The sequence below is a fragment of the Lichenostomus cassidix genome, chromosome 2 (assembly GCF_008360975.1).
Source record: "Lichenostomus cassidix isolate B80296 chromosome 2, HeHo_3.0, whole genome shotgun sequence".
Taxonomy (NCBI): Eukaryota; Metazoa; Chordata; class Aves; order Passeriformes; family Meliphagidae; genus Lichenostomus; species Lichenostomus cassidix.
In genome coordinates, this window is record NC_139482.1 from 122,966,350 (window position 1) to 122,980,592 (window position 14,243).

The following is a 14,243-nucleotide window of genomic DNA, read 5'->3' on the forward strand; positions in this document are numbered from 1 at the left end:
CCAATGCCAAAAAGAAATAGGGAATTCTATCTTCTTTGTGAACTATTCAAAGCATGGCATAGCTGTTCATTACATAAATACCAATCCCTCTATGCATTAAACAATTTTAAGGACTTAGAAAAATTTAAGATGAAAATTAGGCACTCCTCAGTTCCTGGTGGCTGGTCAGATTTTGAAAACAGCTATAAGGATCTCTTTGATTGCTTTTTGAGCATGTTGTGCATAAGAAAAAGTGCACAACACATAAATTAGAGAAACATACCCTGTTTCTCTGCTCTGACTCAGTAGGCAGATGTAGCCATCTGTATTTACTGCATAACATAAATACTGTATGCAGCTTTTACTGCCTTAGAAAAAAGCAATCTCCATCAATATTCAGTGGCTGATGATAAACACTGGACAAGCTCTATTCTCAAACTGGTACAGAAATTGCACGTAATTACTAGCACAAGGGGCTTTCTGATAGCCTTCTTGTTGAAAGTGCAGCTACAAGGCTAGCAGAACTTTGAGTTGGAAACTAGGAAGAAAGGGCACAGAACTGGAGAATAGACTGAGGTGTCTCAGAATCACAGGATCTATACTGGACTTCAGTATATGAGACACAAGAACCAGAAGTGAAGGGCAATTTGAGGGCAGTAGACAGAATGAGAAACTTAGTACAGCACAGGCTTTTCCTCTTGTGCCACCTCTTAACTTCGGATATCATTTCCAGAGCAAGACCAGGGGGATGCTCCTGGGTCAGAAAGCTCTGTTTCAGGCACAAAGGACCTCCAGAACCTCTGTAGGAACCAGCACAGGGCTGGCACAACTGCTAGGTTTCCATGCAGTCAGTCACCTCTCACTCAGGCCCACAGTGTAACCCACAGCACCAACACCATGTACTCCCACAGTTCTCCAGAGTACCCCAAACTTCATCTAGCTTAAGCTGAGATGACCCACCTTCCTGTGATTCTGGTTTAGTTTCTGAGCAAATGTCTGGGAAACCATTTGGAAATTGCCATCTCTACTCTCAGCCAGTCATATACAATTACTGGCTGGGCAGTGGCATAAATGCAACTTAACAGCCCCCAGGGCTGCTGGCAGAATACAGTCACAGTCAATACTTGTATACTGACTTACTAGAAACTGGGCCTTTCAAATGTTTCCAAAAAAAATACCTGATACACAGTGGAAACTGTCTATCTTCAAATCATCAGAAATATTCCATATTCCCTTGGATTATTCCACAACAGCACTATTAAGAAAAGAAATAAATTGATCAAGAAGTTTTTTAGATAAAGAAGCCCTACACTTTTCTGCACATTATTAAAGAAGATAAGCAGAAAAAAAAAATCAAGAAAATGGAATCTTGCAGTATTACTAATTACTCCTCCTCAATTTTTCCAGGCTTTTGGTGAAGTTTAAAGATCATATACTAAAATGACACACCAAGAAAATGAACAAAGTTTCTTTACAGATACTTTGTATCCCAGACTTGGTCACCCATAACACATTCTTCCTCAACTTCATTGCAAAATCACTATGAACAAGTGAGCATTGTAGGCTGCTGCAGCAACCTATGGCTGTGTGATGACCTGGAGGATGTGGGTGCTCCAGTTCATCTGCTCAAAGGCGTCCCTTCAGGACAAGTCCCACAAGGTGTTGGGTTTCTCCCAGTGCTGACAGCACAGTGTAATACCTCAGAGAGGGGGCCTTGCTGAAAAATGCCATATTTAATAGGAAACATTAATATTCACTTGCCTACCTCCTGCCCAGTAATACTGCTACTGCAGATAAGCTGGCACTAATATGAACATTAACAGCCATATACAAGACACCAGTGAGCAGATAACACCCCATGCTCACGAGTAACAACTGTCCAAATACAATACATTCCACTGAAAAGCCCTCCCCATCAGAATCTCACAAGGAATAGAGACCATGCAGAACTATCACACAGCATAACCAGCACACAGTGGAACCAAAGAAGCTCAGGTGCCCTTTTTTGGTTTCAATCTGCTCCCTACTTCTTTTGCCTTTCCCCCAAACTGAGGATATAATCATATATATCGCATAAAATGTGCATTTAAATAATTGATACCATTATGCATGCCTGCAATGCACTGTTTTAATACCAAAAAAATTTTTGGTACCAACACTGGTATCAAATGGAATAAATTTATGAGGATAGATCTTCATTGTGCCTCTGTGTTTTTATGTACTAGAACTGAAGCACACAGTAAACAAACTACTCACACTTCATTATAGGCCCAATGATACATAAAACTGTGGTTAATAATTAGTGTTTCCTACTCAATTCCCTGTCATTTGCACAATACACATAATGAAAGGAAACCCATCAGTGTAATGTAAAGTAAACCCATCAGTGTGTGACATGCCACATTTTTATCAATACTCTACATACAAAGGTAAAATTAATTCACTGCTAATAATGTTATATTCCACTACTCTATTAGACAAGAACTCCCTTGACTCCTCTCTTGTAAATGAAAGATTCTTGTAATTTCTTCCCAAAAGGGGAATGGAATTTCCTTCTTTCTGATATACATCTGATGCATTGAATGCTAAAATATACTGAAATAATATCTGAGGAAATCAAGTAAAAACATTCAAAATATCTCCAAAGCCTAAGATTCAGAGCGGAAGAGGAACAACAAGCTACACAAGCTGAAAGACAACATCAACAGTGGCAGCAGATCAAGGAATGGGATTCTGCCCTCTATTCTGCTTTGCTGGATTACTGTAACCAGCTCTGGGGTCTCCAGCACTAGAGACATGGACCTGCCAGACCAGGGCCAGAGGAGAAGCTTGAAAATTATCAGATGGCTGGAACACTTCTGCAAAGAAAAGCTCTGAAAGTTGGGGCTATTCAGCCTGGAGAAGGCTCCAGGGGAGACCTCATTGCAGCTTTCAACATATAAAGGGGGCTTATTGGAGAGACGGGAACAGACTTTTTAACAGACACTGTAGTAAAAAGAAAAGGGCCAAAGGTTTTAAACTGAAACAGAGGAGGTTTAGGTTGAGCATAAGGAAGACATATTTATGATGACAGTGGTGAAACACTGGAACAGGTTGTCCAGAGCTGTGGATCCAAGGCCAGCTTGGGTGGGGCTTTGAGCAACCTGGTCTAGTGGAACATGTCCCTGCCCATGGCAGGGAGGTTTGAACTACATGGTCTTTGAGGTCCCTTCCAAACTAAACCATTCTATGATTCCATGACTCTCCTAACTGAAGACCAAACTCCTAATGTGACAGTCAAAACACACCAGTTCTACGAAAAGGATGCTCCCCCCATTCACCCAGAACACCAGTGAACGATACGGAGATTTTTAGCACGTTGTAGGGTTTCCTCTAGTTTAGTAACCTTTAGAGAAACAATGCCTAGAATATCCTGCTGTTGGGTACTCTCCTGCTCTCCTAAAAACTGTCCATTTGATTACCATCAGATAGGTAGTGGAGCATTGTATCTACAGTAACAGAGACACAACAAGAAGAGTGGCTGATGGGGAACTGGAGTACCTACAGCATAGGGTAAAAATAAGAACAAAACTCTTCTGCCTATCTGTGAAATGGCAGCTGCCAGCAAAATACTCAATCCTAAGTAGCAAAATCTCACATAAGAAACACCCCCAGATGAACCTCAGAGAGGGGCCAATCCCCAACAGCCCAGAACACAGCAATATGCATTCTGTGGAGAACAGTCTTAGGCTCCTACTCCTCCATTCATAGTATAATTACTGTGCTGCTTCATACAGGTTGTTTTCATTATAGTTTACAAGTGGCAACTCCAGTCTGTACACAGGTTGGGAGAACAATCTGACTTTCTCCATTTTCTTTCCCTAGGTACTACGTGTTTCTACATATCTCAGGAGGAGTTCCATATTCTTATAAAGCTTTTACTTTTCTGAAATGAGTTTTAATAAGAACCTTTCCCTACAAACAAGTGTAAAATAGAAAAAGCCCACTGAACAATTACAATACACAGTGGACAATAACTGCTGGGTTTAGAGCAAAATCTGTATTTTTAAAAAAAGGCATGCAATTCTGCATACATTTGTATCCAAAACACAAGAAAACATCTGTTCACAGGACCATATATATTTCTATCTTAGCATTCAGAAATATTTGTTATATTTCTTAAAACATCAATGTGTAGCAGCTGGCTGAGGGAAGATGATGTAACTAGATACTATTATGCAGTACATTACACGTATTAAAGAATTAACCTTCTTAGCTTATTCTTAAAAACCTTAAGTAAGCAAAAAAGAATTTAAACACTAATGAAGGCAGTGGTGAGCTCTTGCCGTAAAGCAGAAGAGAAGAATCCTGCTGACACCCTCTGTTACATCACAGTTCTGCAAATTGGCACAAGCAGAGGTAGATGCTTCACTTAGCTCCAAGCTGTTCCACAGTCTGACTGCCAGAAAACAGATGCTAGGAAGCCATAGCAACATTTATGCCATTTATCAGAAGAGTCCTTTGCAATTATGATGTGAATCAACAAATTTCAGCCAGGAAGAATAATGTCTCCTGGTTAAAATACAGACATCATAAATTCAGTTACTTCCTACTCCTGCCAAAAAAAAAAAAAGTCCATATTCATGAGCATCTTACAGTTTCCATGCTGTAATTTTTTTTCCATAAAATAGGAATAGTAATTTATTATTGCATGGGGACATTGAAAAACATGTTTCATTAGTATTTACAATATTCCTCTTGAGAATGCCGAAGTCAGCAACAGAAATTATTAATTTGACATGATAACTGGTACAGAGTTACATCTTATTGACAGCTATTCGTACAAACTAGGATATGCAACAGGCTGTTTTCCCTTCAATGTCATCAGCCAACCTCTTAGAGCCTAAGATCACAAATAACAGCTATTTTATTCCACAGATGCACCAAGCAGGCAAGGTGATATGATTCCTATCCCATAAAGCCTAAAAACTTTTAATGAAAAATTAATTGAGCTTTAAACAGCAGGAGGGAGGATAAGTAAAAATTAAGAACATGCCACAAGGTTATTCAGGACATATTTTTAAAAGTACACATCATGTTCATTCAGAACAATTTTTAAAAGCAATAAATACAGACTAAGGTTCATTGGGATTATCTGTACCATGAGGAAGTTACAAATAAAATGGTAGGAGAAAAAAACCCATTTCTAAGACCAGTCAATAAAAGAAAATAAGAAAAAAAGTAGAAGACAAGGACAGAAAAAACTCCTAATCTGTTCTACAGTCAGCATAGATGGGTTTATGTCTTTAGGGTTCCTATAAATGTGCATCCATATATTTCTGTACCACACTCTCTGCTGGTCTAATGCAACCTAAATATTCTGCAACTCACCCCATAAGCCAGTGAGCTCTCCTTAGGCCCTGCTGCTTAGCTTTCCTCTGGGTGGGAAAATGCCCTTAGAGTAGCACCACTCTCAGGGGCTTTGGCCAAGTGGAAGCTGTGGCTGCAACTTGTGTCTCATACCCGGCTGTGAAACCCAGTGGCTGCTGCCATGTTTTGTCTCCTGTGGCCCTGCTCCTGCCACAAGCCACACAGCCACACATTTAAGTGAAAAGGCTTTTAACCTTCAAATGCAGTTTGTTTTCTTACAGAAAGCTTACAAAAGAGGGGATGCTGATCCATTTCATGCATTAAAAGCTATTTGGAAAAGAGTTGGGTTTTCAGGAAGTATTTCTGGGTGCGATGGAGTCACAATTTACAGCAAGACACTGCCAGTCCCAGGGGAAAGCAGGAGAGATCCAAGGCTTTTATCTATAACAAACGTGCTCAACTTGGCTTGTGTTCACAGTGTGCTGGCGAGGCAGGCTGGCTCTCCTCGCACAACAGCACTTGTGTCTTCCCAAGGCTCCTCAAGTTCCCACCAAGCTCTCACTCCACAGGAGAGAACAGGAGCGTACTTGTTTGCTTCAACATACTTTTTTATTAGAGAAGAAATGTTGTTTTCAGGAGATGTCTTAAAAATAATTACATAGAACAAAAGCCTCTCTTCACTTTGGGATTACTACCTATGAAAACTTTTAAAATTTAACAGTGTAGCACCCTATATAAGAAATTATTAATAATATTTTGGATGCCATCCTCCACCAGCCCCCCTACTATATCTTCTCCAATTCCAACACATGTTTGTGTCTCTGCTTGAGATAATTTTTGATCGCAGGCAAACTAATTAAACATTCTTTAGAAGCCACAGGGCTGAAGTCACCGTGCGGTGACTAAACACTGCAGCTGTCAGGAGAGGCAAAGTGGGTTCCCATCCTAATCCCGCACTGACCTCGGAGCCGAGCCTGAGAACCTGTCAGAAAGGTGCTCTCACAGCACAAGACAGCGAGCAGCAGCTGCTTATGCTCAGCAGGCTGCAGCCAGCCTTTTTTTTTCCCTTTTTTTTTTCTTTTTTTCTTCCTTTTATTTTTTTACTGTCACTCTGGATACGCTGCATGGCACTCGTGCATGCACATCCCTGCTCCTGGTGAGGAGCTGCCTGTGAGCTCAGTTTTTGACATGCTCAAGCTCAGACTGAGATGACACCCAATGTCCTCTAGTCAAATTGGAGGCAAAAATTCTGCACCCACCTTGTGCACGGAACAAGAAGCATCAAAGATAGATACATTTAAAGATATTTTAATTTCATTTCCAAATAAAATGAAATCCAGGTATTGGACAATGTTAATTCTTTTATGCAATTAACAATAGTTTTAAGCTTTTTTCCCTTGAGAAATAAAGAAAATTAATTTGAAAAGTGTATCAGTAATACAAGCAAAAGGGAAAGACAGTTTCTTTAATCATACTAAATGAGTCACTAAAGCATAAATATGTGGTAGAATATTGAATGTATTCTTAATTTGAAGGTGTGATTTTTTAAAAATATAAGGTAGAAGGCAGAGAGAGAGCAGCCCTTTTAAAATGTTTTAAATACTTAATGCAATATAATATTAACTCACAATGAAAAACTTGACAAACAACAGATCTGAGAGCTGGAAAACCTGAATCACGGAATTAGGCATCCATTCAAATAAACAAACCTCAGAAATTCAACTAGGTAAAATTACTAAATTGACTTGAGGACAGCTGTGTTCTGCCTGCAGATCAATAAAGGAGGTGGCTATCAGTCGTGACAACACTGGTCACCATCCATTTATCCTTCTTCATGCCACCTTAGAGTAGCCTAATTTTCTAATATAAACAAAATTGCAAATGTGACGACTGTTTATGGAGGGCTAATTCTGAAAGCAAGAGACTTTAAAAGGATGCTTTTTTGTAGAAGTTACTACAACACAATTTAAAGAATTACTCAGCACCTCAGTATTACTCAGCACTGCCTCATTAATTTTGCCTCCAGTTCACTGCACGGTCTAGTTCTTGTCACAGGTATGCAAAATCTTCCTGTAGTACCATAAGCCCATCCTTTCATCACTAATTAAACTCAAAGTTTCCCCTAGTCCAGTCAAAGAATCCTAAAATGGTTTGGGTTGGAAGGGACCTTAAAGATCACATAGTTCCAACCCCCCCAGCCACAGTCAGAAACACCTTCCACTAGACCAGGCTGCTCAAAGCCTCATCCACCTTGACCTTGAACACTTCCACAGATGGGGCATCCACAGCTCCTCTGGACACCTGTTCCAGTGCCTCACCACCCTCACCGCAAAGAATTTCTTCCTAATATTTAATCTAAATCTACCCAGTCTACCCCCATGAGCTTAAAGCTGTCACCCCTTGTCCTTGTAAAAAGCCCCTCTACAACCTTGCTGTAGCCCTCTTTAAGTATTGGAAGGTGCTGTTAAGTCTCCTCGGAACCTGCTTTTCTCCAGGCTGAACAATCCCAATTCCCTCAGCCTGTCTTCAGAGAAGAGGTGTTCCAGCCCTCTGATCATATTCAGGGCTCTCCTCAGGACCCACACCAACAGGTCCATGAAACCTTGAATACATAAGGCAACAATGAACAAGCTTAAGTATTTTCAATCAAACTTTTACAAATTTGGCTTGTTTATTTCCTGGTTGTGTGCTAGTGGGGCATTTTGTGACTGAAGACTCAACATTGGTTTCAGCAAAGAAAAACTTGATTACGGATAGCAAAGTCCCAACTGCACTAAAGCATTACCTTGTGATTCAATACCAAGGTATTGAAAAAATATACTGAAATATATTTTGAAAAAAATGTCATGACTGACACTGGTCTGAGCTCAGAAACAAATACTTCTTAAACTAGCCAAGCAGGGTTACTGCTTTTTTCAGAGGTAATTTTTAGACACTGCTTTCTTACTGTTTCTCAAAGGTACATGATAAGCGTGCCTTAGATGACAAAATGGTCAGACCTCCTCTAAGTACTGGGAATTGAGGAGAGCACTTGAATTCCACCACCCCCTGTGAACAAGATTTTCCTGCTAATTTCTGGAACTGCATCAAACCACCCAAAGACTCAGACTTCTCAACTGTCAGAGAATAGGACCGAGGTGAATAACAGGTGCTTGGCAACAGCACCATCACTCTTCCAGGCATTAAGCCACCCTTGAGGAAGCAACAGCTATAAGTTCCTTGGCAAAACAGGTTACCATAAGTTCATCAAATCTCTCCTGTGATCAGCAGACTGATTTATGAAACACAGCACTGCATTAGAAGATACTCATCCCTTGGATTTAGAGGTATTTCAAGACACAGAGCTTGGATATATAAAAGATATTCTAGTGGGCAGATTTCTATTATTTAAAGGTATTCTTGACACTGAAGCTCGTGGAGTTATTTATTCCCCAATCAAAACTTAAGTCCTCAAGACACAGGGTCTAAAAGAATACCTGCCTACATGAGAACCACCCTGCAGCACACCTCTGTGTTTCAATGCAAGCTGCATTCCTTCAGCTGGGGCTCCTTCTAGGAAACAAAGTTAACAAATAAGATACGAATTAAAATCTGTAAAAACAAAATTCCATATGAAACTTTACCCCATGAAAAAGAAAGAGAAACAAGGATGGATTGCCTGTAACAGATGTTAGCTATGCCTCTCAGCATTACTGGAATGTGCATATGTACATGGTAATTGGTGCAGGAGATGGGACCGAATAAAATAAAACTCAACTGACCCTAATCTACAGAAGCATTTGAGCAAACCTTTGCTTTTAAACTTCACTGTTAAAACTTCTGAGTACAAGTGTTATCATTATCTGTCATACTGCACTAGTACTCAAAGTGACTAAAACCTCAAGACAATAGGTTTATAAACTATGAGCAGCTGAGCTTGGATGCACTGACTGTACAACACAAGGCTCACTGCTATGAACAGCCCAAAAATACTTCTTAAAACTGTGACAGTAGTTTTAGGCTTGATAACATCAGTGTGCACAGATCAGTTCTTTTAAATAAAAAGCTTTTCTTGCCACAAGTGAGAATCATGAATAAGTGCATAGACTGTTTCCAGCTAGGAAATTTTTAACAGCCTCATTACTATCTGAATTAAAATATGTTTTTCTCATGAATCAAAATTTTTACTGTAAAAACATATTTCTTTATTTTCCTGGAAGTTACCTGATTTTTTAAAAAGAATATTACAGAAAAATTTTATACTTTTGTCAGTACACATCACACAGGTCACTATATAATTAATGCTTTCAGCTATGATTAAAGTTGGCTACAAAGCAACCTTCTGCAAAATGCCTAAAAGTTGTACTTTCAAATCAAGAGAAAAGGAGCACCAGAATAGGAGATAGTCAGTTAGGGAAATGGCTGATTGATAAAATGGGATATCTGCTATATTGCCAGCTGCTCCAGGTGTTTGCCTTCAGAGGGAGGCTATACCACTACCCATATAACTATAAACATTTGCCAATGAATACCTGGCAGGTGCCAACTTCAAATCTGGGTAAAACAAAAGCATTCTTACAAGCAGCACTTCTGTGATCATATCCTTCTATCAGCTGCAGGATGTAAGAAGCAAAAAAAAAAAACTATCTGGGGAGAAGCTAGCCATGCTGCTAGATTGCGTTTACATGCATTAACCATCAATTTGGTCAGTCAGAAAGTTTTGAGTACATCTGATATTTTAAGGGGCTAAAACCAGCTGATTTGAGGTGGGGAAAACACAGTATCTGCGGTGGGTCTTTTCAAAATTAAACCTTCTCAAACTTAATTTTCTATTCATGGCATTGATTGGCTAATTACATTTTAACCCTCTTCCTCCTGAGACAATAGCAACTCCTTATTTCATATTGACATAGAAACAAAGCAGTGTTCTTGCTCTCCATCTGCTGGCTCTGCAGCAGCAGTTGACCATGACTTCCAGAATAGTCTCACTGCTGATAAGGCAGCAAGGAAGAGCAAGGAACAAGATGCAAAGGCTTTATCCTGCAGCCCTTACTATTAATATTTGATGGAGTTGTGTCTGTAATGAAATGAAAACAGACATAACAGAACCAGAAATAATCCCAGAACTAATCAGACAGCAAATATGAAGGTGATGACCTGGGCTTTATGACTTCAAAGAACTCACTGCTTTAATCATATTTATTTCTTCTGAGTAAAATTAGTCCAAACTGGATATCTGTTAAAAATGCAATTTATTTTTATTTACTAAAATAATAATTGTGATTATCATTGATTTATATTACTGATATAACATTAGTGACCTCACAGGTTATGTTGTGCCATACCCTGGAGTCTTTCTACTTGATCCAAGTGTTAATTTAACAGTTGTCTTCAAAATAATCCCACACACAGAGCCCACCACGAGAGCTGGTATCCAATCTCTTACTGACAGTTTCTAATAACCAGTACACTAAGTTCTTTTAGAAAGCTAATAGGAAATTAAAAATTGTAGTTATATATCAGCATTCTTGCATGTTTATGAGAGACAGACATACTCCAGCACACAAGAAAACACAGAGCTTTACAAGATGGACTCACAGACAGGCTGCCTGAGCTAGAGGGACAGCCAATGGTTAAACAAGGCGGTTTCACCCATCCAGCAACTTCTGATGTGCAGCATGATCAAACTTCCAGTGGCCTCAATGGGACTACTCCAAAGAAACTGCTTCTTTGGCTTCCCTAAACATTCCTGTATCACACAACATAGCTCAAGCCATGGACAAGAGTGGCCCAGGTGCCAAGAGAAAGGTTACTTTTAAAGCACACTAGCAATGACTGCCAGCTTCCCATTTATGTTAAGTTTTCACATATCTCATTTCTCACTTGCTGGATTTGCCTCAAATTTCCTTTTCCTCTTTCCCTAGCCCAAGGCATTGGTTACCTTGTAATAATGGCAGTCTGTCCCGATGGTGTTCCAAGAGCCACTCCAGCTTCTACAAGGGAAGGAGAGGCAGTCCATAGATGCACCCCTACCTCCTTTTTCAGCGGGAAATCTAAGAGTGACTGTGTAACTTGGATTAAAATGATTGGTGAGAATGAAAGCAGCCAAACTACAGATCTGTATCACTTCAAAGCAGTTGAATTTGCAGAGGGTTTCATAAGGTCTCTCCAAGGAGATCATAAAATCCCATCCCACACAGAACACCATGCTAAGCTGTCATGAAGTAAGAAAGATAATCATCACATCAATGAGTGGAAAAGATAAAATCAAGCATAAAATGCTTCATATTCTCAATAAATGGAAATCTTCAGTTAAGTCTCACTGAAATGTAATACTTCAATCTGTGTACAAACTGTCTCCCCTTAAAATCAATAAAAAGGTTAAACTATTTACATTAATAAAAATACTGCTAGTCAGAAAGAGCTACATAAGCACCTCACAGAGTAGTGGGAATGGGATATAAAGTGACAAATGAAATTCACTACAGGTAAACGTGAAGCAGTGCACATTGAGGGAAAAATATCTAAAAATCATGTGCACACTTAACTACTTTCTGTTGCTCAGAAAGAGTATTGTGGGGTTACAAGAGACAATTTTAAAGAAAACATTTGCTTCAGACTCTGCTGCACTCAAAACCCAAATCAAGTATTTGGGTTTACCCAAGAAAAAGACAACTAAACCAAAAATATTTTATGCCACAGCACAAAATAATGGCTTTAAAAAGTCTCCCCTTTATTTATCCTCTTGCCTATGAAAGGATATAGTTAAACTTCCAAGTGTGTAGAGAACAGTGAAAAATATATCTGTGACTGTTCAGCCTCAAAAGGAAAGGACTGAACGGTGTGACCAGTACCCCCTGACCCTTGGTAAACTTCAATTTTGTGTGAGAAACAGGAATGCATTTGAATCTTGAGTCACGGAAAGTTCTGAGTGGGCAAAATGGTTCATTGTTGCTCCTAATGCAGGAATAAGCAGGCATTAAATAAAATTGGCATGATAAAGTAAGAAAAAAATAACTTCATTTATTACACAGGCTGTGATGCTCTCCCGGAAGTTATTGCAGGTGCTGAAATAGTTGACAGAAGTTCAAGGAGTGTTTTACTAGGGTAGGGGAGACCAGTGAAGGGCTATTAACTATGAGAACACTACCTCTTGCTCTGGAAGCCCCTCCAGCTGGAAGCTGAACAAAAGCACTGCACTGTTATTACCCTGTCCATAAACCTTCCCCAGGCACTGGCTACTGCTGGAGACTGGGTACTGCAAGAGGTATTGCTGTCTTACTCAAAATAGCTGTTTTTATGTTCTTGTTTCTGCCACAAGAACACACAGGCAACCACAATGAGAGACTCTGGGGGTAGGCAATCAGCTCCCAGGCAGGCTGGAGGGAGCAGATGCCACAGCTCAACTGGGAAGTTCTTCTTTTCCTCTCAATTCCCTTTTCCTCACAACTTGAGTGTGCTCTGCATCCACTCAAAACACCTTAAAAACCTCAATTATTTTCAAATAGCCCTAGAAAAGAGTTAAATAACTGTGATTAAATGGAAGTAAAGTCTTTAAAAGCTACCCTTAAACCAAAACATTCAAAGACAAGGAATCTCATCACTTACCGGGAAGAAAAACTTAGTCATTGAAAAAGGAAAACACAGATGCCCTGGAAACTTTCTGTTGTTCAAACAAAAATGAAAAGCTTCTAAAAATCACTGGTATAAAAATACTGATCTAAAAATTAAGTATAAATCTAAACTGAAAATAATTCGGCAAAAAGTTGTTCTTTCTTCTCACCAGGAATGCAACCTTTAGTTGGTTTAAATTTTTAAAAACAATTTAAATTTTTTATACTTGTACAACTTCTTTCATTTGAAGTAATAAAAACCTAAAGAAGCGACTGAAAAATACATGATGAACAAACTGTTATTCCTTTCATGTACTTATACCTATTAAAACACATGCAACTGACTCAGCATTTGTTTTAACACAATTTAATCAAAACCAAGAGATCCTACATTTAAAAGGTACATTTTCACTAGTAGGTGTAGATAAGCATTCATCCAGAGCTAACCCTTTACTCTGAGAGAAACCTTCGACACCATACTTTAATCACTGCAAACTCCCTGTGACTGACATTCGTCTGCCATGGCAGGAGCTCACACACAGCATCAGTACTTCAATGAACTAAAACACTCTCACAGAGCAGCTTGAAAGGCCACAAGTCTCTTTTGACCAGTGACTCTCTGTCCCAGCTGCAGGATATCACAGATCCACAGCGATGATGGCAGCTATGGTGCTTCCCCCAACAAAATGAAAGCAGGCCAATGCCACCTTCCCAGCCCAACCCATTTCATGACCTCTACAGATTTGTCTCACCCCCAGGGCTAAGAAATCCTTTCAATAAAATGAAAATCCTCTTGACAAAAGGACAGACTCACTGGTTGCTCAAATGGAGATGGAAAGATGGAGTAAGAAGCTATATGGATCACTGTCATGGGAAGGGTGAAAAAGGTCATCATGGATCAAAATAATAACACTAATCAAAAATAACCTTTGTATTTATCCAGAATTTACTCCTCATTACTTTTTTTCTGGGGAAAGGGGGAGGAGTAGACACACATTATTTTCTTTCTTCACACACAGCTTTTTAACTACAATCACAGCAAGACTTTGCAGCGTTACTGTCTACCATTTGATCCCCATCTCTGCCTATGTCCAACATTTTGAAAGCGTACCTTCTGACTGCCAATAGTTTTTTTCAGACGTCTTCTCCAACTTGTCAACTTAATTTTTAAGTCTAAGGCCATATTAGAGTTTAAAGCAACCTGAAACTGGATTAGCAGCCTGTCTCAGCTGGACACCACCTCCACATTTAACGAGCACACTCAGTATTCCATCACCCTGGTCAATAAGGAAAATACTGGCAGCTACCATCAACAAAGGCAGC

The 14,243-nt window shown here is 39.5% G+C and overlaps 1 protein-coding gene across 1 annotated transcript in view; it reads right to left on the reverse strand.

Annotated features, from left to right (window-relative positions):
* The window catches only part of MRPS28 (mitochondrial ribosomal protein S28), an 82,142-nt gene that overhangs the window by 24,322 nt on the left and 43,577 nt on the right, over positions 1 to 14,243 (reverse strand). The window contains exons 3-4 of the mRNA XM_085053089.1: positions 12,916 to 12,970; positions 11,249 to 11,300 (exon numbers count right to left, since the gene is read on the reverse strand). Of these exons, the coding sequence (XP_084909215.1) occupies positions 11,249 to 11,300; positions 12,916 to 12,970 (107 nt within the window). The remainder of the gene's footprint in view (positions 1 to 11,248; positions 11,301 to 12,915; positions 12,971 to 14,243) is intronic.